The sequence below is a fragment of the Myiozetetes cayanensis genome, unplaced genomic scaffold, assembly GCF_022539395.1.
Source record: "Myiozetetes cayanensis isolate MyiCay16 unplaced genomic scaffold, myiCay2020 scf1, whole genome shotgun sequence".
Lineage (NCBI taxonomy): Eukaryota > Metazoa > Chordata > Aves > Passeriformes > Tyrannidae > Myiozetetes > Myiozetetes cayanensis.
In genome coordinates, this window is record NW_026086604.1 from 44741574 (window position 1) to 44767121 (window position 25548).

General features: G+C 40.8%; 1 protein-coding gene across 1 annotated transcript in view; it reads right to left on the bottom strand.

The window, feature by feature from the left end:
* TAF4B (TATA-box binding protein associated factor 4b) overlaps nt 1-25548 on the bottom strand; it is a 71705-nt gene that overhangs the window by 27386 nt on the left and 18771 nt on the right. The window contains 9 exon segments of the mRNA XM_050323312.1: nt 3293-3423; nt 6131-6300; nt 11445-11550; nt 12102-12237; nt 17368-17633; nt 17636-17945; nt 21544-21633; nt 23724-23846; nt 23961-24128. Coding sequence (XP_050179269.1) covers nt 3293-3423; nt 6131-6300; nt 11445-11550; nt 12102-12237; nt 17368-17633; nt 17636-17945; nt 21544-21633; nt 23724-23846; nt 23961-24128 — 1500 coding nt within the window.

A 25548-nucleotide genomic window follows, 5' to 3' on the forward strand; every position in this document is an offset into this window, starting at 1 on the left:
TTACTTCAGTTGCTCAATTTTTAGTTTTCAAGCACACTACACTCAAGACTCTTCCTCCCATACCCAGTCACACCCTATTAAAAGCTGTAAGGAAAGTAAAAGTCTTCTTGTGGGGCACTGTTGTCTCCTAATCTGAATTCTCACAACCCAGTCAGAGCATGAAATCAATCCCTCTCCTGGTATTATGTTTGGTCCTTTTCAGTGAGCCACCCCATTGTCCTGTATTACCAACTGGGGCTAAAACCACACCATATGTTGCAACCAGAGACTTTCTTTCCAAAGCAGCGCCTGTGGCTCTGCAATGAAGTCCAACAAACCTTCTCCCCATCTTCTGTTACTACTCAAGTTTTTTTTACCACTCCCTACAAAGTATACACTACTTTGAGTCGCTCTCAGTACATTAGTACAACTTGTTTTGAAGCAGCAGCTTATAATAATCCACCACCATACCACAATCCTTTTAAAGGGACAAAGAAGAAAGCTGTATTACCAGAAGATTATTTTTTCCAAAGTTTAGAAGTGTTTCGCTTCAGAATACCCGAAATCAGAGTCAGATATTTACATATTTTAAGCCAAATCCATGACCCCATACCAATTAGGAATGGCAGACTCTCAACCGGCAGCTCTCCAATGCACTACCACAACCTTATATGTGACAAGAAATGGGTGCATCCATAACAGTATTTCAGCTCATCAACTGTTCTAAGATAGATTATTTCAGGAATTTTTAGAAGATGAACACCTGCAGTTGTATTTTGTCCCACTATAAAAGCTTCTCTGCGATTGTTTAGACGGAAAACATTTACGCTGTATACCTGTTCACAACTTGTAGCCAGAACTGTTATGATGACCCATATCACCCACACCATATATCACCCTACTAGATAATATAGTTTGGAGCTGCACTTGGGGAAAATGTTTTCATGGAGCACTGTTTGTAGCTCAGCACCACACCATGCCTGCTCTCATGGGCTCCGGCCACAGGAGTAGGGCAGCTGTCTCATGCTGGGATGAATCCACACACATAAAAACTGTTCTTTAATCACCGTAGTGCTTAGTTGTCGTTATGAATTATTGTCTTAGGTATCACGTCACATGCATACTCTTAGAACCACAGTAGTTTTCCAGCTGGTAGAAGAGAAGGAGCTGAGGAACCAAACCAGCCAGCTAATTCCCATTACTCTCTATAAGAGCACTGCAGCAAGAGCTGCATCACGGAGAACAGCTTACAACAACCTGAAAGATTACTCCTGCTTCAGATAAAGAGACCACCGTGATAGTTTTACCCTAATTAACTTGGTAACTTCCAATTACATACTTCGTTTTTTATCAAATTTAGCAAAAGTTGGCAAGTCTACATGGTGGCATGGTATGAAGCTTTTACCCTGCCAATTCACTCTCTCTGCAGGGCTATCCATCAGATGGAAGCTGCTAGGCATGAGCTGAGCAAACTGGGAAGAAGAGTTTCTTGAGTATGATCCCATGAATTACTGGCATTTGAACACCAACTCCTACCCTAACAGTAGTTACTTTGGTTGTGCCACACCTATTCCTCTTACTGTAGGGTTTTTTGTACTGAAGACAGGCCAATACAAAGCCTTACAAAGCAACTACCTGACTCTCTTGGAAAGGTTCTGGGAAATTATCTGAAATACATGAAGCCCACACTGCACAACGGTACCAATCAATAGCCTAGAGGGAAAAGAGAAGAGGGGGTAAGCACTGGGGGAGGTGCAATACAGGGTTATGTAAATATATATATTAATCACAGAATATTCTGAGTTGGAAGGGACCCAGAAGGATCATCGAATCCAACTCTCAAGCGAATGGCTCGTACAGAGGATCAAGCCTGTGATCTTAGCATTATTAGAACCAGGTTTTAACCAACCGAGTAACATGACTCCAAAACCCTGCAGTGTTCCATTCTTAGATTTCTAAAAGCCTGTCAGCATCTCTCACAGTAACATCACTCACAAATGTAATCCTGTAGGACACTCCTATGTAGCAGAATACCATCTTCCTAAGGAAAGGGGGTACCTGTGCCTCTAGGATTACTATGCTCCTTACTTTTTGTTTGTTTGTTTTGCTTTTGAGAGAAGAGGAAAAGAAAGCAAGCTTATTGCAGCCTTACAATCTTATCATTGCTTCTGGCAATTCAATCAGACAAAAACCTATCTGTTTTTTTAGTTCAATGAGAAATAAATCAGTCCCATAGAGCCTACTGTCCAAAAACCATTTCCTTATGTTCTTGGTGTCTGCAAGACACTAAGTCCAACTGGTTACTCAGGACTTCAGTGTTCCTCCTCACTTTTGCTCACAAGTTCAATTGTACCTTCCACTTTAGAGAAACAACACAGAACATGTGGAAATTTCCAAAAACTTATCATAAAAAACTTTATACTTTTCCTGTATTGATTTTTTTTCTGCTACATTCTCTTCTGGCAAAGAACAGCATACTCCAACTGCTTCAGACATCGCCATAAATGCTTAGAAGTTTCCAAATAGTTCCTCCTCTTTACTATTGCTGCTCCAGTGCTTAAAGGCCTATAAAAAGTGTTCAGTACAAAAACAACTCCTATTCCATCAGTTAGCTGCTCTTGTTAAATTTCATTAAGTATAAAGTTCATGTGAAAAAACCAAACTGAAACAAACAAGAACTCAAGGGCTGACAGATATATTTAAATTCCTTTTTTTTCTAAGATTCATATTGAAAATAGAGATCAATACCTTATTATTGAACGACACAAAAAAAAAGGCTATTTTAGCCAGTAAATTATTGCTTCCCATTTGTACCATACAAGCATATCAAGGGAGGGGAGGGAATCTGAATTATCGGGGGGGTGGTGGTGGGGGAAATCTTAAGATCAAAAAGATCTCCGTCTTCACATGGAGCACCTTCTGAAGGTAAAAGACTCAATTCAGTTTCCCAAGGCTTTTTACTGCATCAATACTGCAGTTCAACCAACAGTAAATGCGTAAGGAAAACACAAGCTCCTAAATCAACCCATTACCAAGAACATGCAAAAAGAGCTTTACACATAAGACAAATTTTGCGTAACGGGCAACAAATCTATGGAAGAGAAGAAATGCATGCATTTAGCCTTATGCTGGGTTTTAAGAGCACCTGTCCAACAAATCAAATAGAACAGTTATTGGCTATAACTGTTAAAACCAGCCTTTGGTAGCTACTGAAAGTGCACATATTGCCTATGATGCGCCTACACTTGGAAGAGGTTCAAGGCTGCAAAGCAGGGAAACTTTGGTGCAAAACTTGCCTAATGATTTCCTTTACCTTGTGGGTTGATACTCTGTGCTGAGCAATTACAGTTAGTTTTTCTAGGAGCCCTCGTAATCTCTCCTGTGTAGCGTGGGAGATCAAGTTCACAACATCAGAGTTAAGTTCCGTAATGTCATGCCTTTTACCTGTGGAAGCAGAGAAAATCCATTACGTGTTTTAGTAGTAGCTGATAATTGAAATAATTAGCACAGCAGGTATTCTGTTCCCCCTGGAAGTCATACCCATTATGAATAAAGGTTTGGAGATTATGATTTTCCTGGTAAAGTCACAACTTCAAAGATCTTAGACATTACATTAATAAAACTTAGCCTGGAGCTTCAGAAAATATAGACATTGTTTCACTTAGCCTCCAGAACCACTCTCCTTGCAAGGTCATTTATAGGACAAAGTTAATAAGAACACAAATCAAGCTTCATGTTCGGGGAGGGGGAGAAGCAGTAGCTGTAGAAATTAGTGCCATATTCTGTTAATTCCAGTAATTAAAAAAAATACAGAATTACATTTTGCCCTGCTTGACACCGTGCTTGTTAACAACTCATGACATTTATTTGACGAGCAGGAACGGGCTTTGCGGCGCACTCCAGGCACACAGGACCCTCTCAACTGCCCTGGCTGATGGACACGGGGCAGACAGGCCCCAGCCGACCCACGGCAGCAGCTCGGACAGCACACATTCAAGTCCAGCTGGGGTCATCCTGCCATCACCTTCAACCTTTTCTCTCGGGCTGCTGCTGATTCCCTGTGTTTCAGCAGCTGCGACCGAGGCTGGTGACAGCTCCAGGCACAGCTGTGCTGGCCCTGCACCCCGAGCCGGGCATCACCTCTGTAACCTTCCCGCGGCTGCCGGCTGCCGACGGAGAAGCCTTCCCGCAGTTGACACCATCGATCACTCAACACGACTCCATCCAGACACCTGGACGGCAGCAACTTTTCCCTGGTGGGCACGGCAGGCAGCAGTTTCACATGCCCCATGCACCGTACCTGTCAGAAGCGCTTTTCCTCGCCCCTCGCTGCATTTACAGCAGCTGTAATGCTTTATGATGCAATATACAGCACGCCTTCAAAACCCATTTCGGTATTTACTGCCAAGTGAAGTGTTAAGAATGGATAAACAGCACACTGTAAAAAAACTAATCACCTATTTCATTTGCCTTTGCTACTCTAACTGAAAATGAGTAACAATCTCGCAAGACAGGGAGAATCTAGGATGTTTTCCCAGATACAATCAAAGTGTATTTGATCAGGAAGCACTGGCCTGTGGCTTAGCTGAGTGCGAAGCTCATTCTGCTCAAGGACTTTTCAATACTTCTTCAGCAGCTTCTCACTAGACTATCAGAACATCGAAACACCAACTTAAAGAGTTAGTAAAATCCCTCCAAATCTCAACACCTCCCTCCACACAAACACTTCTTAATTCAAAGAGAGCTTGGTTAAAAAGTAGATGTGTTCATTTTTTGAATTGTTGTACTCCCTAGCAATAATCCTTTCCTTGCAATCAAACACTTTTCATTTATGACATGAATTATTCCTGTTACTAATATTATTAATGTGGAACAACTACCATGCCAGCCATGAAACAGCCAGGCTTCTATTTTCCATCTTTCAATGAATTGTCTTCACACCCCAAACCAGCAAATTATTCTAGAAGTACTCTGTGTTTTTGAAGAGCTCTTAATTTTTCTTTATATACACTTTCCAAGAAGGATGGATTAATCCTCTACTGAATTTTGAGAAAATCTTCTAGGCACCAATTTTGATGAGTATTTTCCCTTTGCCACAAATAACACAGCACTTACTTCACTGCACTATGCCCCACACAGCTCAGATGATGCATCCTGGCTAACGAGAGCAGGAGTACTGAGGCTGCAGGTAGCATTTGCAGGTTACATGCTTGTCACAGGTTAGCTGCCTACTTTGGAGAGAGGACCAGGTGTGTCCAGAAGGAGAAAGACTTGGTGATGGCGTAGCTAAACCACCGTGACAGAACGATGACTGCGTGTACAACCGCAGGCTTTCATGGATGCTCAGCTGTAAAACTCACTGTTCCAGTACAGAGAGCTACGGGGCAGAGGGCACGAGCAAGGAGCGGAGCAACACTCACAGAGTTTGCTGTCGGCAGCAGTGGTACCGCTCAGCGTGCCACTATACAAATGCACACTCCCTGCTCTGACAAAACACAGCACTGCCAAGCAACAGTCACCACTTTGCTCAGAAGCTAACAGCTGAAATGCAGTGTAGTCACAGGCACTCAACACGCATTCCACACTACCACTCCCTACACAGACAAACAGCTTCAACACCTCTTTTGCATAAAATTAATGGAAGTTTTTTTTCCACAGACGGAGTCATAAACAAAGGTCTGCCCTGTGTGTATTGGCAGTTTCAAACTTCTTCTTAATGCTGGTCAATAGAGTACATATACCTGAACAGGCTGAGGAATGCAAAAACTGTTAGGAAAGTTAGTGTAATGCATCAGGTTAGAAGCTGCAGAGATAAAAAAGCACATGTAAGTGTTTTGACACTAGCATCTTTATGGTTGTTAACTGTCCCATTAAGTTTAAGAGTAATAAAGTTGCTCACTTCTCATATGTTGAAGTGGCATCGGTTTCTCATCTGTGCTTGAGACTGTTTCCATGTTAAAAAAAAACCCTAGAGGACAGTTGTTTCCTAGATGGAGGAGTAAAAGCTCAGTATAGTTTGGCAGAAACACATGAATTGAGATGGGAGATATTAATAGTTCAAGGTCCTTCTTCGAAGACTGGAGGCTGGCTGATGAAAGAGGCAACAAAACACTACATCCATCCATACATGTTACATGTGCATTGCTCTCACCTATGTTCAAGATCTTCTTCTGAAGAGCTTCCAAAGAGAGAAATGGTTCATCTGAACAAGAGTGAATCACTGTACCAATGAGCTCAGAGTTTGATGCCAAAATGCACGCATTCTCCTCATTAAGATTGATCCCAGCCATAGAAGTCACATCATTTATGTCATCTTCATCTCTAAAAAAGAAAAGACCAACATTTTATGCTTTGTTTAGAACAGATACAAAGAAAAAGTCTCTGGACTATCAACAAGCAGCCACATTCACATATCTTGAAGGCTATACCTATATACAATAGATGTTTAGTGTGGGTGTGGACAGGGACAGACAGCTCCTAAAAGCTCTCACACTTCAGTCAAGTGTCTCTGAAACCCTCATTTGGCTAATGCCTCAGCTGCTAGGCACGCAAATCCTTTATACGAAACTGAAATTTTGAGCAAGGTTGGAAACCACGGACTGACGTAAACCCAGATTAAAAGTTCCCACAAACCCTAACCCTGCACCACTGCTTTTGTAGACTGGTATTTTTTCTAAAATGAATTCACCAGGTAGAAACAAGCATTGAATAAACTTGAATGTTGATTCACTTAACTAAAAATAAGCCCATTTTCTAACCAAGATGTCTATCTTACAAGCTGAAGTTTACAACACAAGTTTATTAGCACAGACCTGATCTTCACTTTCCTTTAGTGAGTTCCCTTAAAGCACAGGATACAAACAGTTCTTGATTATATAGTAGAACCAATCCAGACCTTGTCCTTTGGATCAGTCCTACCATACTTATGTACATAGCAGGGAAGATGCCACGCTTCTGAAGTGCCGTGGCAGAGCTTGAGCTGTGAACACCCCTCCATTAGCTGGATTCTGCTGTAGCAGCTTTGGACTATGTGTTCAAAATAAAAACTAAAAATTGGTATACTTAAAGCGAACATCACTCAGATGAGCTGTAATAGCCTGTGTGCCTCAGCTCTTTTTTTTTTTTTTTTTAAGATAATTTAAGTTAAGATATTAAATGAATCTCATGTGGGGAAAGTTTTTCCTGGACTCTAGATCACCAAGAGAAAGCCTTTTTACTTCACAAACTGACAAGGGCCCTAATGGTGGCTTCCATGGTTTAGGACCAAATCAAAACAGATGTCTGCAGTATTAAGACAGGTAAGATAAATCACTCAATCTGAAGGTCTTTTTATTTGGAAAAAGAAGAAAATAAAACCAACACACACGCCCCTCCTGAAAAGTATTCTCTGGCAAGGTTTGATAAAGTTCACCTTCAGAAAACACTGTGTGGTTTAAATAACTCTTGAACAAGGGGTCAGCCAGAAACTTGCCGTTCCTGGGTTATGTGGGATTTCCTAGAGGCTGTCTTTTGACTGAAAATAGGTAGAAGCTGAAGTTATTAGAATATGAGTTCCATTCGTGTGCCCTCATTGCTAGGAGTTCCGGTGTGTTGTGTTCAGGGAAAAGGAGACACAATAGATTCTCAAACCAGCTCCATTCATTAATTCTAACTAGACACTGTAGCTTCCTGACTAGGCTTGTGCCCCAAATCCATCGTGCTAAGAAAAGTTTTAAACCCCAGGATTGTCAGAACAGTTGGATGTCCGCTGTTACCATTCAAAGCTGAAGTCATCAGCACCGAAACAGCTCCTCTCCTAGTACCCCTTCACAATCAGCAACTGAGCAGTTCCAAGTGTTTACTCAGGCTCTATCAGCCTAGCAGAGACCCTGAACTTTCAGCAACTGTGTAAATGAAGCTTCACTGAATGATAATTGAGTGCTAACTGATCTTCACAAGTTCACTCCAGTTTCCTCTTCTTAGTGACCACTACAGAGAAGTCTTTGCTGATGGCAGTGAGACTGCCATGGGCCTACTAACAAAGGAGATGACAAAATAAGCATAACTAGCACCAGAAACACACATCACAAGCTATCAATGCTGGAACCTGACATTACCCCACTGGAAGGATGGTTGCACCTCAGACACAACTGTATAGCACGCAGCTTCAGGAAATCATTTTTGCTTTTAATTTGGCCACATACTCCAAACACTCAAGTAAGGAGGACGTAAACTTCTATACTATACATCTATCCCCCTTTCTAAATATACAACTTTAATTTCTCTATAACCCTGCCTTTAACAGGTTACAATTTTCTTGAATACGTTTCCATGCACACAGTCTCTCTTATGAGTACACCCGTACAAGGGCTTATATGCAACATCTCTACCTGTATTGTTTCTAAGGACCAATTCTAACTTTTTCACTGTGAGACTAAGTTTGCATTAAGTCACTGAGTCATTAGCTTTGATGCAAGATATGAAAACACTACTGCACTTATTTTACTTAACCCAAAGAAATTATCATTACATTTCCTCAGAAACAGTACTTGCTAAAGATTAATAAAAGTTTCAGAAGCCATGGTAAGTTTGTACCTTTCACTATTAATTTCTCCTTGTTCAAATAAACTTTAATCATTTTAAGTAAGGTTATATATGCACTCTGAGTATGCTATAAAAATCATTCTATTAAGGTAAAAATTTAAAATATTCCAGAGTGTACATACAGGTGTTTCTGTTGGATACTGGTTTGCTTTCACTTTCAGCAATCCCTCCATAAAGTCCCTTTTCTGCACCACTTCCTTTAATTCTTTTTGCATTTGATCATGTCACACTCAGAAATCAACAGGAAAACTCTTCCAGTTGTTATGAGTCTCCAGCGATTTAAGCTTACCAGGACAAGGTGGAAAACAGAACTCAGAGTTCTGAGCATTACACTGCATGAAGTCAGATTTGACACTTATACTGAATATTCACTTGAAAAGAAGCCCAAGCAATGCAGATGCACCTCACATCTATGAATTTCCCTCTGCTGCCAGAAAAGTGAGTCTGTGGCACCCTCTGGTGTCTGACTACTGCACGTCTGCTCCTGAATCCATCTTTACTTTACTCCATTTTATACAGGAGTGAAAGGGAAAAGTAGATTTAAGCACATTTAACCCAAACCTCTGTGCACTGTCACTGACGACTACATGGGCCAGAACAATTCCAGTAAACCAGGAACCACCAGCACTCACCACTACCACGGGGCAGGGAAGCAGCTGCCCAGATGTGCTCCATTCTGCTGTCTCACTCCTGTTTGCCTGCTAATTGAGACTGTTAGTACATTCCAGACAAAACACACAAGTCAAAGTTGCATGTGCTTTGGAGAACAACTTTATTAAACGGAAAGGAGTCAAACAAGTATTTGAAGATGAAATATGTGACTTATTTTTTTCCAGGGTGCCCTAGCATATACTTTACATAAATGTGTAGATCAGCTTACAAAAGTCTTGATGCTTTTAAAACAGACTGCCTCTTAACATGCCATGGTGCAATGTCCATGCTTAGCTGAAATAGTATCTGGAAGGTTGGAATGTTTTGTATTTTGCTGGGGGTGGGGGGGGTTTGTTCGTTTGCCTGGGGGACAGGAAATCACCATTTTTTCCACTGCTCATCTCAAGCAAACTAAATCAGCCCATTACAGAGCAGACAAGGTCAAACTGCATCTAAGTAAGTACAGCCTAGTGAGTATTACATTCCCAAATCCTAACCTAACCTAGTCACACAACGGCAGAGGGAGTCAGGCTCGATGACATACTGCAATGAGAGTGCACAGCAAGAGCACTCTCATTAGTGTCACACATACAATCACACCGATTACAAGACGCACTCTCTACTCATAAGAGCAGGCCATGGCGCCTCTCTCCGCCTCGCACATGATCAGCAGTTGATGCACCGCAGGTCACAAAGAACAGCTGTACTGGGAATTCTGAATGTCAGACAGAAGAGAGCAAACCACTTCACAGCTTACTGGGGAACAGCTATTGCCCTGTTAACACTACCTGGTGCAAGACCTGCTCAGAGGACACAAATACTTCACTGAGGGAAGCCAAGAGTTCAGGTACGCACTGACCACATTCAGATATATGAAGACTGTCATATGTAGTTTCTAAAGTCATAAAGTTTGATTATAGCTGTGAATAGAAGAAGCAGCAGGAATGTACGCAAAGACAAATTCTTCAGAGACAGGGCTCTACTAGAGAAATTCAAGATGAGTTAGAGATTTTCCACCTAAATTTTCATGGACTTATGCTACTTTGAAAATCAGATTCCAAAAGCAAGAACAGAAATCTACCTTGGATCACAATGTAAAAGCAGATTTTTTCCTACACTAAGAATTTAACAATTCAGGGAAGAAACTTCAAGAACCTTTTTATTCTAAGACAGCTAATATATTCCAATAGGAAGATCACAGAAAAAAAGAAATTCCTTTTTTTTGTATGTGGTGGTTTGTTGCTTTTTTAAAAATTGTGATATTTATGAAGCTTTTCTTTTTTTTCCACATCACTACTCAAAATTATGTCCCACATTAATTTTGAAGTTGTTTTATAAGACCTTGAGGCAGCTAACAGAGCTGCTGCTCTAATATGAGCTTTTCATTTCAACTTCTGGCTACCCCTGTTTTAAGTGTTCGCTGTATGCTGTATGTTACTGTAAACAACAACAGCTATATCAGTGCACTCAATGCTGTAGCTTTCAAGAGATGGGAAGTCAACTGGTCAACAAGACAAAGGTGTCATCATGTCTTCTTTTTTTTCCCCCTCAAACTTGCCTTAAGGTTGAAAGACCAATAATGCTTATGGCAGTCTGTACCTTTGATCCAGCATTACGTTTCAGAGCTACAAAAAGTAATTTCTGCTTTTGAAAAGTTAATCAGTTACCAGAACTAAAAGCTTTAAGCACTCTTGTAATTTAAAGGCCTAGAGAATATGCCAGAAGTCATAATTAGAGATGTAGTCAAAGACTTGGACCTCTACATACAGAAATGAGCTTGTAAGAGGAGCTAATAAAAATATTCTGAAATACAGCACAGAGCTTTAGGAAAGTTATCAGCCAGTCCAAGCAACAGTTCAATGCTATCCAGCTGTCTGCAAAAAGCAGAGGTTACCTCTACTTTAATCCTACTTAGAGATTTTAATACGAGGTAACTAGATTAGTAATTGTATACAAGAGAAAAACTGACACATATTGATGCACTCTTGTTGGATTTTCATCATGCTATCACCTCATCAGGACAGCTTTCTTACACTAAGAATAATTAACATCTGTGATGAGGTAAAAATTTTCAGGTTCTCCCTTGCCAGTTAGTATTGTAACATGAAAAACACATATCAGAAAAAAGTTTCTAAAGAAAGTTTCTTTTATTTGGGCTCTGTTCCCACCTCTATACTTGCTGTCTCTTCCTTCTGTTTCTATTGTTAACTTCTGATAATGTTTATTTTTACCTGAAGGATGTTGCTCCGTTCTCTTTCATTTTTGCCTTCTGAACAGGAGATGCTTGAAGCGACAGAATTTTATTTCCTGGCAGGGTAATTTGTTTCAGAATGGAACCTAAAATAAAACAAAGAACATGCTATAGTAGAAAGTAAAACGCTAAGACAACTGCTTTACCAGTTCTTTCTTCCAGCAAAGGCTACTGCAGATTCAAAACCAAGTAATTAGGTCCACTTGAAAACCAGACACTCTGAAATCTTACACTCTACATGTTCTGTATGGACAAAAACTTTACATGCTTTCAAACACCCTCCTCTGTACTGTCAAGTGAAACATTTAAGTGAAAACTGGCTGGTTGAGACAAACTCTTATTCTGCATCAACCTGAACCTGTTGAAGGAAAAAAACAAGGTCTCATGAAATGACTCTCAAAAGCATCATTGTTTAAAGAAAGTTTACTGCAAGGAGCTCAGTCCCAGCACAAATGTTTGATTGATATACTTTTAACAAGTGCCAGAAGTAGATGAGGCACTGATTTTCTCATCAGAACTTCAGGCAGACAGTAAAGAGGTTCAACTTAAAGTGGTTGCTCCCAACAGATAGCCACCTTCCTACAATCTACCAACAGCCTGCATTTACTTCTACACCTCAACATTCCTCTCCCTTTACCTGCAGGAAACTGGTTGGTTTGAACAAGTGTATTCAGCGGCATCTTCTTGTCAGCAGATGTCTGTAGGGTGAGCACTGAGGGTTGTGGGAGCGTGGATACTTGCTTTACAATAGTTCCTGATGGTTGCTGGACTACCTGGAAGTGGAATATCCAATATCAAGAGTGAGAAGAGCTAAAAATACACAGAAGTAAACAGTATCAGTATTTCCACTTAGCCAGAATTGCCACTGGGCAGGCGTGTTTGTCTAGTTCTCAGTTTAAAGCAAACAGCATGCTCAGAAAAACCTCATTTTTTTTTACTTCATGTCAAGAAATCTTAACAAGCAGTGGTGAGCTTCAAGCTCCATCTCTTTCAGAATGTGATGCTGATTCTGAGTAAGACAATTCACCCCTAGTCTCTACTGATAACTCTATTAGACATATTTCACTAAGTATCACACAACCCATTACACTGAGAGGCTTTCCTCTACATCTTGCTTAACAGAGTAACTATTAAATATTCAGTTTGCCTACCAATGACTTCAAAAGGGTAGGTATCTCAAACACCTCGTTCAAAAGAGAGGACACTAAAGCAACTGGAAGACTTGCATGAAATTATTTTCCTGTTAAGAATTAAGAGTACACATTGTAAAATTACTAATGGATTCTTGGAACTGCAACATCAGTTGTTAATTGAGATGCTGAGTTTCAAGTTGTTAAGCTAAAGGACACCAAGCACATCAGTCACCAGGAACGTGAAGTATTAAATAGCAATACCTAGAGTGAGTAGAGCCTCCAAATAAAGACAAGAGTACACAGCCGAAGGGTAAAGAGGAAGAGGATTCATAGTTTTGTCTAAAGGGACTCTTCAAAGAAACAAAACCAGACAACAGGATGTCATCACAACACAGACCTAGAGGCGTAGTCCATAAACACTAATCCTTCCTCTTCAGGGGCAGCTATTAAAATGCAAGAAAGTAATAAAGCTGCAGCATCCCTAAAAACCCCACTTCTAAGCCTCCTAGATAATAGAATGTGGGCTGCAGCTTCGATACCACCTTTGGAAAAGTTCTTGATTACAGGTAGTAAAAAGATGTGATTTTACCAAAACACAAAATCATAAAGTCTTCAGATTGAATCCTTAGCAGTAAAAAGATAACATTAAGAAAATGTCTGGGTGAAGATCAAGAAGCTATTTTTCTCCTCTACATTTTTTATTCTGACTTCAGAAAGTCTAAAGAGTGCTTATACAGAAAGACTGCATACGGGTAAACTAAAGAATTGACATTTACAATACTTCAGACATTACGCTGTTTCCTTCTGTCATCTATCTTCTGATTTATCCATAAATATCATCAGCATAAGCATCACACATTCACAAAAAGAGGTGGTTTGAGCATCAAAGAGTCAAGATACTACCCACCCATCTCCATATCAATAGCATTTTGGCATAGCAGTAACACAGAATAAGGAGCTGAAGGTGGCATCTGAAAACCAGATAGACAGTTCTTGAGAAGAAACGTAAGATCCAGAGGAGGAAAGAACTACAGGAGTGCAGGGATAGACTGCAGAGAGAGCCAAGGCTTACACATGCAACACTTCCTCATGGACTACAAGTTTATTTACATGCAATTTTCCCAAAGCTCAGTTTGCTCTTTCTGAGAAATGCAGCTTCCACAAGATGGAAGCTGTGAATAACACTAACAGCGTCATTCGTGTGTTCAGGTAAGTCCTGAGCCACCAACCAGCTTGGCCAAACTACGCGCAAGCTCCGCTTGCACCCGCACTAACACACACCTCAAGATCCTCCTTAGCACCAGTAAGAGTGATGCCTCAACTTCAGCATGCACAACACTGGAACAGCACAGGAGGAAACGTAAGCACTCCAGACTGATGTATAGCAGACAAAAGAACAGAGGGAGGCAACGTTACATCAGTGGTCCGGGTGCAGACTGGGAAATAAGTCAAGTAACCGAGGAGACTACACCACTGAGAAACAGAAACGATGTGTTGGCAGTAGAGTCCGTTTTCTGTTTGCCATTCTAGCTCCTAGACTAACAAACACTGGAAGTCCTTGGGACTTGCAAACAGGAGAGAGCAACGATCTTGGAAATTTCAACATGGACCTAATGCCAGAAGAAAGAATTACAAAAATAGGTAGTATCTGTGAGAAGGAATTATTGTCTCTTTTCTTTGCATTAGCAGCAAGAAATAATAAAGAAAAGGGACTGTTCCTTTTGTGCCCTGTTAAGCAGGTTGACACAGACTTGAGAATAAAATCACCAACATTCTTGAGTAAAAAAATTGCAATGCAACGTTCAGCTGACAGCAGAGAGACAGCTGCTCGAGAGAGACTTTGATTAGCCTCAGCTGAACCTCTTTTACATTCATAAAGCAAAGCCTGGAGATCAGCAGAGCTGAGGTATCACCACACACACAGAGTATTGTTTCGTGAAGGAAGCCTCACCAGATGAATGCAAAAGCATATATCCAGGACAAAGAAAACCCTCCTGAAAAATAATGGAGGAGAATGTTCACAAAAACTCCAGCTTGGAGGGGACTTGGCACTAACAGCTCACTAAGAACAAGTAGTTGGAACAGCATAAGCACTTCACTCCTTGCTTCAGCCATTAGCAATGTCCATGGAGTGTGTCTCACTGGTAACTGTGGGGACTACACCACAGACCCCTTGCTGTTTATGCCTGACATGAACTTTTAGTCTCACAGTAGCTTTTTCATCATTGAAGGCCAGCAGCTGGTCATGTAAATTTTCATTTACTGCGCTTTAAAAGAGAAAAAGTAATACTACAGCAAGACAAGCTTTATTTTCAAGATGAAATTTCTTTGTAAGCCAATGCCCTTAAATGAGGTGGTGTTATGAAAGTCACAGGAGGGAACCCTTCCAAATGTGCAACTCTTACAGCACAGGAGTGTGATCAATCCCAACAGCACCCCTGAAGAACAGGTCCCTCAGGGTCCACCGTACAAACCCAGTGTTCTGTTAATCATGCCACAGAAATTAAAGTTTCATGTTGCATCACTCCAGTCACACATTTGATATTAAAATACTGCAGAGCAGCATTCTTAAGCACCACCAACATTACAATGGAGTTGGCACATGAAAGTTCACTTTAAATTCCCTCAAGCACAAGAGGCCAAAATTAGAAAGGGGCATGCAGAGGGAGTGTATGGCATCAGACATCCCTACGGGCTGAAAAGGGAAAGAAATTGCTGGCAGCATTGTACGGACAGATTTGCACAGCTGGCAGTGTGCTTCTTTTTTCAGCTGGCAGTAGGACCCTTCTGTTTAGGGAGGGGAGGTCCAGATTGGTTTTCTTATGGGAGGAAACAGACCCTCTGCCCTTTCAAGGAAAGGCATCAGGGAAGCCCTAGGAGATGCAGCCGCTTCTATTAATTTTCTCTTTGTGCTAATAGGTGGCGTGAACGAACATCAAGCTCCTAACATAGCTAAGCTGTGGTCAACTCAGTCCAACTAAATGCAAGACCAAAATCTAATAGGTATTTAGAAGACCAAGTATTTTAATCACTGTGCCTGGGATCTACCCAAATGAGGATAAAAATATGCTCTGTATTCAATTCAATTTATGTAAGGCAAAGCGAAGAAAAACAACTGCAACAGGGTACCACTCTGCAGCAGTGTGGGAGGCAGAAACCATTTCTTGAGTTCATCAATATCATATTCAAGAAGTGTTTCGACTCCCCTGTGCAGAGTTAAGCTTCCTCGCCTATTTGCACAGATGGTCAACCTTTCCCCTGGATTACATGGCTTGCTGTGTAGCCAACAAACTGTTCTCCAGCCCTTGTACAACCTAAGAAACCCTCTTTTTCTTCTGGCTGGAATTTCAAACTTAGTCCTCAAAGACAATACGGGTACCAACTCCTTTTCCAATTTGGCTTTAGCTACTACCAGCAAAAACTGTCAGTGCATATGCTTGATAACTCTTCTTTGGAGTTTTATGGTGGGGGTTTTTTGCATTTTTTTTTTTTTTTTTTAAACAAATCCACTCATAAAAAGGACTGCCCATCCCCTCCATACAGTTGGGTGCTTTGCTTTTTTTAAGCAAGTGCAGAAAGGTGAAAAGCTGGTAGCACAAACTCTTTATTTAGAATGCAGGATTCTTCTATTGCATCTACCTTACAACCTTTGAAAAGAAGAAAATTAAAAGAGCAAAACATTTTAGAGGTCTGAACACTTTTAAATCAAGTATACACAATAACCAAGCTACAAAGGAAATTCACATACCAGACACCCCACTATACCTGTGGAAAGTAAATCTAGCTTCAAGGGAAGTCTAATGTTTTTCCTGCTTTTTTAAAGAAAAATAATCTTTACAAGGAAGTGCTGTGCAAGAATTGAGTTCTTTATCTTCCAAAGGGAGACTATTCTTTCAAAATACTTGAAAACATTATTTACAGGTAGATGAGTTAGAAACCATGCAATTCAGTATCTCAAACACCTGTAAACCAAACCTAATTTATTTCACAATGTTGCTCATTTGGGTATACCTGTGATCCACAGTTTCTTGGTATTTAACGTTAACATTAGCAAGAAGTTAACCTGTGCCAAGAAAAAAAAATGTTAACACATTGCTTTTGAGGGCATTGTTTTAATAAGACAGCTATTCCTCATGGAATTTGTTAGCTAATGAGGCCTGATAGGAAAAACTCACTTTTGGATGACTTCATAATTAACACATCTTAGTAAATGTGGAGGTCAGAACTCTGCTCTGACAAGCTCCTTGGGGTAGTTGGTACATTTCAGATAACGTATCACTAAACATCACCGAGCCACCTGTGCCTGCAAAGTACCCAAGGGAAGAATTGCCAAGGGAGAGGAAGTGGAATCCCTGGTGGCTAGCTGAGGCACAGTCCTAACAGGGCATCTAAGAGTAATTAATCTAATCAGCAGTTTCTGTTTCTGACACTAGCGTTTCCTACCTTTTCTTTCAGGTGTCAAACTAGCCTGAGATTAGACCTCATATCCCCCTGTGTTTCAAGATGGATATTCAGTCTGGTGAAAAAGTGGTCAACATGCCTTGCGTGAGACCCAAGCTTGACAGCTTGGCTTTAGATTCACATTTTCAGCAAGGGCTCAATATTTCTAAACTACAACAGACATAACTGATTAACTCAAGACAGATTAGCTTGCGCATTAAAAGGAAAAAAAAAAAGCAAAGGTCCAAATTGGTACCCTCTTTACAAAATGGCAAGAGTCAAAATAAAGAAGTCCAGTTAGTTACAGAGGAGCAGAGAAATCCATCTTACCAACTGTTTCACTTTAACCACGTGCTGAGCACACACTGACTGCGTAACAACAGAGCTGGGCTGAGAGATTTTAATACCGATCGGGGTTCCAATGACTTGTTTCAGAGGCTGGAGAGGGGTCGTTGATGAAGAGGCCACTGCAGAGACCAGCACTGGCTTTGCAGACTGGAGAGCGGACGATGGTACCGCAGAGGTGAAGACTGGCTTGACAGGTTGGACAGCAGTCAGCCCTGATGCTGCTATCGTTGTGGTGAGGACCGAAGCTGGGGCTGAAGAGATGCTGTCACCACTGCAGAGGAAGGAACAGGCTTCACAGTCTGCAGAGAAGGTGTTTCCGACGTGCTGGCAAGGAGTGGCTTCACAACTAGAGGGGCTGTGACTGTTACAGAGGCAGCCACGGGTTTTATAACTGGTAGAGCAGTTGTTGCTACAGCTGAGGTTACCACTCCTGTCGAAGGAGCTGGTCCTGCAGAGGTACAAGTCGAAACCACTTCTTGGGTTGTAGCTGGCTGCTGCATACACTGCTGGATAAAGCTCTGAGGATTAGGCATTAGTTGCCGTAAGGCAAGCATGCTTTTCTAAAAGAAAATGAAAAACACTGGATGCGATATCAACAGAGTTTTCCACAATAATAATACATCTGTAACTGAATCCTATTCCTCATTTTCCAATTAAATTTTTCATGAGACAATAAATTACTTCTTATTCCAAACAAGTTTTGCTGAAATCCAGGTATCCTTAAACTGATGACAATACTGTTCAGTGAAGACCACAAGAAACGTGAACACAGGCTGAGCTAAGGTCAACAGTCACCACAGCTTCACTACAGGTAGCAAATCCCATCTATGGGGAAACTCAGACATAACGTTGTTCTTTTGTTTAGATTTTTCAATTTGGACTTTATATTTCAGATTAAAATGATTTAAACTGCTTTATTACCTCAAAAAAATTTGTTTTGCCAAAAAACCCTGTTATACTGGAACAGCTGTGTTTATTTCATGGAGCCTGTCTGACAAGGAACTAGGAATTATCCAATAATTCCAATATCTGAAGACATGAGAACTTCTCTACCAATACAGCTGTATCTACACTAGGGGGAGATACCACTTTAATAATGTCTGTAGAGCTGCACCAACACAACTTCAGCCAGTTACTTCTCTGAAGCGGGAGAACAGAAGTAAAGGAATCTGGCAACATCTCATTTTTATTACAGCTGTGTTTGAAAAGGTTAATGGACAGAATAATCTTCACGCTCTCTACAGATTTTTCTCCTTGACTGTGTATAATCTGCTACAGCTCTGAAGCAGGGGAAATCAGTTCTGCAGCAACCTGCATATTCTCGAAAACCCCTTTTTTTTTTCCTCCCCACTAAACAGTTTTTTAAGTTTGTAAGAGTTTCTAGCACACTGCTGCTGATTTGGACTTCATGCAAAAGGAACATGTCTTACATGCTAGTATACCATAGTGAACATGTTGTCTGCTCATCTGGAACTTTTGCAGCACACCTGTCTTCTAACATTCACTTCCTTTTAAAAGGATGCTCAGCTCCTGGTACAATTTATACACCAAAAGCATCCAGTAGACGCGAAAACCAAGCAATTGATTTTCACATTCTGTGAACTCCACATTCACAGCCAAAGCCATTGTATTTTTGTGCCTCTTTGGAACAAGCAAAACAAACATGCACAACTTCATCAAAAACCTGCAGCTCAAAGATAAGAGACGACTCCAGAGAGTCCTCCCTAAAATTCCACTTCACTAGATAAAAGTGAATTGGCAACAAGCGGTATCACATTTCTTTCCAGACTCAAGGTGCAAACATTTTCCCTGCAAACAAGGCCGGTGCTGATCCTCTGAGCACCTTCGAGAAGTGCTCCTGAAATCATCTTCAATTTGGCACTCAGTTCTGTCACAGCTGCTCAGAGTTGCAGATCAACCTAATTAATTGTATGTATTAACTACACATCGTTATAGTATTTCAGAAAAAAAGCAATCAGGGTGCAAGATGTTTTAAAGGATTGGCAACGCTGCAAAGTCAGCTAACTCTGACGATGTCTGAACAACATTTTTGAAGTGACAGTATTTCTTTATTAATACAGCATGCAACAGGGAGAGAGCAGCATGTCAAGGATTATGTAGTATGGATACTGCCAAAACCAGAAAAGCCCAGATGATACCAATAGCTGGCAGTATGCTGCAGGAGAAACATGCAGTGTCTCTGCTGCGATGGGTCTGACCCACGCTGATGAACCCAACTTAACTCCTGCAGAACTGCCTTGAGGTCTGTGCACCAAGGGTAACAGTTCCCCACATTGGCAGAAGGCTTCCCAACAGCTGAGCACATCTGTGAGTGCACAAGGACAGCCCTATGCCTAAGCTAATAAAACCCTGTGGGACCAAACAAGTGTAAGAATCAGTAAGTGCAGTGCAGTCACCCCTTGGCTCCTCTGCACGAGCTAGTTTGGGGCTATCAGGGCTCACCAGCCCCAGCCCAGGCCTAGCTGTGTCAGATTTAGGCTGGGTCTGTGCAGAGCTAATGAGGTTCACCTCAACCTAAGTTGCTGCTTCAGCAACTTAGCATAGCAGCACCTGAGCTGCACCCACACAGGCACAGCCAGCCCATATCTAGCAGGATCAATCAGCCAGGGCCCGGTAGAAAACAACTGTGCTACTTTGGAAGCCAAACTTGCCCTGGCAGATAGTAGAGCTCTCCTGTGACTTGTAGGAGCTTCTAGGAAACCTTTGCCAGTCACCCTGACCCTGCACTCACAGCCCAGTCCTTCTGCAGCCAAAGCCACACTAGATGCAGAAAAGGCCATTCTTGGAGCTGTTTATTTTCCTGGCTTTTGCATGGGCATAAATGCCATTTATGCCATTATGGCATAAATGCCAAAGAAGCCTCCAAGAAGTTAAACAAGAGAATAAATGACTAGTATGATAATTTTATATATAGTGGAATCATCAAGGTTGGAATATCATCCAGTCCAACTGCCAACCCAGCACTGCCACTGTAACCCCTAAACCACGTCAACCTAGTGCCAGATGCAGACACCTCTAAAACACCTCCAGGGATGGTGACTCCAACACCTCTCTGGGCAACCTATTCCAATGTCTGAGCACTCTAACAGTGACATTTTTTTCCCCAATATCTAATCTGAACCTCCCCTGTCTAAGCTTAAGGTCATGCAGAGATGACTGCAGTCTTGAAGACTCATGGCAAACTTGCTAGCAAGGCATTTAGAAGTTACCACTACAAGAAAAATTTTTATCCCCTACTTGAACAGATTAACACCAGCCATCTAAAGTAATATCATTATCACATGGCCTGTCAGAAACCAAGGAAAAGGGCAAGGGCAAACTACAGAAATGCAGGTAAAGTCCCAGCTTTACCACTCAACTATTCTTCCTTTATTCTCCGTCATGCCTATAATGAATGTCAAGGAAAAGTACAGATCCATCAAATCTAAGAATATGGTGTACGTTGCAGTTAAGTAAATTTAACCAAGTTTTCCATGTTTTCACTGGAATTTAATGCTTGCTGTACAACAAAGATGGTAGTTTTTATTTGTTAATACCATTCTACCATATGATTAGAAATCTTAAGGGAGAATTTTTTAATTTATGTGATTATTTGTTTGAATGGAGGTAGAGTTCCTGGGATTCTTTTCTGCAGTAGCCCTATCAGACCCTTTCTAGAGAAAGGGGAAGGGGGGAGTGTTTCTGCCTCCAGTTAAACACAAACCAGCAGACAGATTAATAGCTTTATGTAGATTCTTTGATCTTAAACACTGCATAAGCTATGCATTATCACTGTTCTCAGTCTTCTGTATTAGAATTAAGAAGAGCTACAGTTTTGATGAGAAAGTAAGAAGTCATCTTAGCATAGCTGCTCTACTGTAGATGCTTCCAAAACACTAATCTCCACTAAAATTTAGAGGGTAATTACTCTACCATATATGAACACAGCATAAATTACTCCTCAAAAATTCTCCATCCACTGAAAAATCACCTTTCCAAGCGCAACAGTCACACAAGTTAAGAGCAAGGTTAAGGACCACTTCTTCAACTGACCTGAGCAAATAAATATCTATTTGAATGCCCCAACTCTGTCGTTTTCTCTTCTGGTCCTCCTCCCTTCCCCAGCTAAATACTATGTGTTCATAATCAGATGCTTACCTTGAGAAAAGGAACTAAATATGGTTGTGGAGATGACTTGAGCTCTGTGTATAGCTTTTTCGTAAATTCTTCTGGTTCAATTTTTGCTTCCTAAGAGGGAAGTATAATTACAACAGTAAGTTATAACTAAATCTACCACACTTTTTTTCTGAGATCTATCAAAAAGCCATGAAAATTTATACTATCATGGCATTTCACTCAAATACATTTTTCCTGTATTTGTATATTGCTATATTGAAAAAAAAAAGGGGGGTGTAGGATAGAATAATGTTGTAATTTTGGTATAGTATTATCCAAGTTGTTTACTGCTTTATTCAGTTACAGGCAGTTAACACACCTGTGGATAGGTATTCTCATCCAGTTACTAAAGTGAAGGGATAGAAAAAACTTTATAAGTAGCACTGATCCTTTTCAGTATCTCATTGTTCTGCAGAGATATTTTAAATCAACTACCAGTACTTCTTTCAGTAAAGGTAGTTTATCCACATAAAGATCAACTTAGAGACAGCCAAGACTAAAGAAAACTTAGCTTTTTGTAAGACAATTCTAGTCAAACACATACATAGCATAATAAAACAGAACACTTAACAGAGTCTTTCAAGAGCAATCAAAACATCTCTTCTGCATACCCCTAAGGTAACAGTCCTCTGAATTGTAGAGCACTGTTCCCTTAAAGTTTTCCACTGTGTCAACACAAACACTCCACTCAAGGGCTTGGGAGGGTTAGGAAACTGCAGCAGACCTCTGAGACCCCTCACTCCCTTCTTCAGTGCCTCCACAATGGGGTTAAGGTAGCCACAGACCCTGCTGCCCCTCCTCACCCTCCCAGGTGAGTGAGTCCCTGCCACAGAGTCATCAAGAACAGTACCTCCTCCAAGAAGGTACAGACACGTAAAGAGCAACACCAATATCTGTTTCTTCAGGGAAATTACTCCTCTCACTCATATTATCCTTTGGAACAACTGTTCCAAGCTGCTACATAACCAGAGCAAGGATTTTAAATGCCGTGTATTCACAGACAAACAGAACTTACAGCAGTTCTCTCATTTAGTCATTTGATCTGTTGCCTGTCAGATCCCACAGAGATGTGGATGTGGATCACTGAGGTCTCAGTGACACAGACCCAAGTGTTTGATAAACTACATCTCAGTGCATACAAGGTGCTTGACACCCACTTCATGAAACACTGCCTTAAGAACCACTTTATTTCACAGCTGCCATTTATTCATTTCTACGTACAATATATTGATTTATTTTGCACATCCTGAATGGCAGATTTTCAAATACTCCAAAAAACAAACGCACAGTTAACAATGTATTAGTCTACGGCAACAACTGCTCTAAAAAACCCAAAATAAACCACAAAAGCACAAAAACAGGAGGTCTGTAGTCCAGCAGTGACAGAGAGGCAGAGGAATTAATTTTTTGCAAGGCTGCATTCTTCAAACAATCTGCTCTCTGAAATTACCCCTCTCTACACCACACTTTTCTAGACTGAAAAGTCCTTTGGTACCACTAGCAAAGTCATCCTCCTCCATCAGCACACAGCCTTCTGCTCTGGTGGAACAACAGAACAGCAGCAGGGGTCAAATGCCACGACAAGAAGTGGCAGGAGAAAATCTTACCAAGAAAGCCCAGCTGTGCTGGGGTGCAGCCCAAAGCAGCACATGGAAGCCACCTGCAAGCAGAGAGTGGTTGGCAGACACCACATTGTTTTCTCCATCCCACTGTTTAAAGACATTGATAATGTCACGCTTGTTCCACTGGAGCTTCACTGTCAACTCTTAAGTCAGTTCTGTCTTGGAGCAAAGCAGTAGTATGGACTTAGCACTGCACTACAACCTACACAGTGATATTCTTGCTACTGAGGACTCAAAACAATGCTAACATGAAAGAAAATGCAGTTCAGACCCAGAAGCTGTGCTAACACTATCAGCTCTTCCTGCTGTCAATTACCAGTATAAAATGAAACACAAGTGAGGGGGGAAAATAACACAGCATGGGATTCAAAGTAAGAGTTATCACGTAAGATGTAGAGAGGGATCAGAGGTACTCAGTCACAAATCCATCTCTTCAGCTGTTTAATAAAAAAAAAAAAGACAAGGAACAAAACTATGATAAAGCAAATGACAAAATCTACATGCAAATGATGCAAGCTTTGTTTTTAAAAAAAGTCTCACCAATAGATTTTGCACCAGATTCTTCACATTCTGCCCCATCTCAGGGGCTTGAGGTCCACTAGATGCCAATTTTATTAGCGTAGCAAGAAAATTCTTGCATTTCTTCACATTCTCTAGCATCTCCTAGTGTGGAAATAAAGAGAAGACTGTTAGATGCTGTACTGTCTCTCCAAACTCTGATGAACATACAGAATGTTAATTTTTAATTAAAAGCGTTTTTTTTTTTTTTCCCCTTACTGTAGAAGCGCTGGTCTGTGCTACTGTTGTGCCCTCTGCTTTCACAGAGACTGCCTTTTGGGAGATAGCTTGTGCAGGTGGTCCTGTAACTGGAAGTTTTACAGGTGTTCCAGTACTCGAAGGCTTTGCAGCAGTAACTGTAGTAACATTAGGTGTTGCAGCTGTTGGCTGAAGAGAAAAATTAACACTTTTTAACCAAAGAACAACGTGACAAACATACTGGATTCTGCCAGCATATAAGGTAGCAACCTCCCTCCACGCTACCATTTAAGATACAAATAAATGATTTTTCTCTTTGTTTTTAAGAGTTTACATTCATTTGCTTAGACAGGCTCTAATAAATACAGCAAGTGACAGAACCCTCACAGCCATAATTCTGTTTATAAATCAAGGGGGGGGGTGAAATTACAAAGGTGTGTCCAGGCTGAAAGCACTGCCTGCAACTTTGAAAGAAGAGAGAAAGGTACAGTTGTCTTTAAGAAAGCAATATATTAACTTTGTCAGGTTTCTACTGTCTAAGACTAATGAACTCTGGACAATGCTAAGCCAGGTGGTACTATTCCAAAGATAAACACAATGTTAAGTGATTATTTATCTTCCATTCTCGCCGTGAAGCTCCTCTCCCAACTGCAACATCCCTTGCTCTTCCTATCACACTCAGAGTAGGCAGATGACATCATGTCCACTTCGGAAGGTTGCACGTGCCAGCAGAAGCAGCCAGCTCAGCAAACGGACCTAACAAGTTCTTCCTGCCTTTTCCTTGTGGGTAGCAATTTGGCTCTCTTTCTCCTCTGCCCTGACAGAAACCCTCACAAAATTCAGTTATTTTGAGACCTCTTTTAAAAATCTCATTATAATTTACCAACAGACTCAGAAACTCCAGTAACAGGAGAGTAATTAAGTTTTAGAAAAAAATACCTCCTTCCTTTGCAAACTAGGCTAAATCATAGTTTCTAAATGAAAACATACTAAACTGAAGTAATTCTACTTCAGATTTTATAGGAAAAAAAGAAACCATACTGAAAAGTCCCATCACAGTTCATTTGACACAACAGAATACAATACAAATAAAAGACGTTGCCTCTACAAAAACCACTACTTTTGATTTCTCAGCTTTAAAACTGAAAAGCCAGAGTGAACATGCAGGTTACAGAAGAGCAAGGAGTACCAGGTTAACATTGGAAACCTAAACTTCAGTATAATTTTTCCTCCAAGACATTCAAGAGGAAAGGAAAGTCTGGTTTTGGAGCCCATTTTCTAGGCTCAGGTCTGCACAACGCAATTGCTTTCACTAACTATTAACACATTTAAACACTCCAGTCCAACAATCGCAATTAATACCTATTAATTGCATTAATCAGAATACAATAAGACAGGAGTCTAACTTACCCTACTATGGACAAAACAAAAACTAATCAAGAGTTGGACGGACATCATGTAGAGTATCAAAGGACTTTTAAGTCTTTCAGGATATGGAAAATTAATGAACAAACACTTAAAGCTAAAGCAAAACACTGGCACTTCTGTCATATATTTATAATTTTTTTTTCCTGGGTGGGCATCCCCCCCCTTCCCAAGTTGCTGCCAG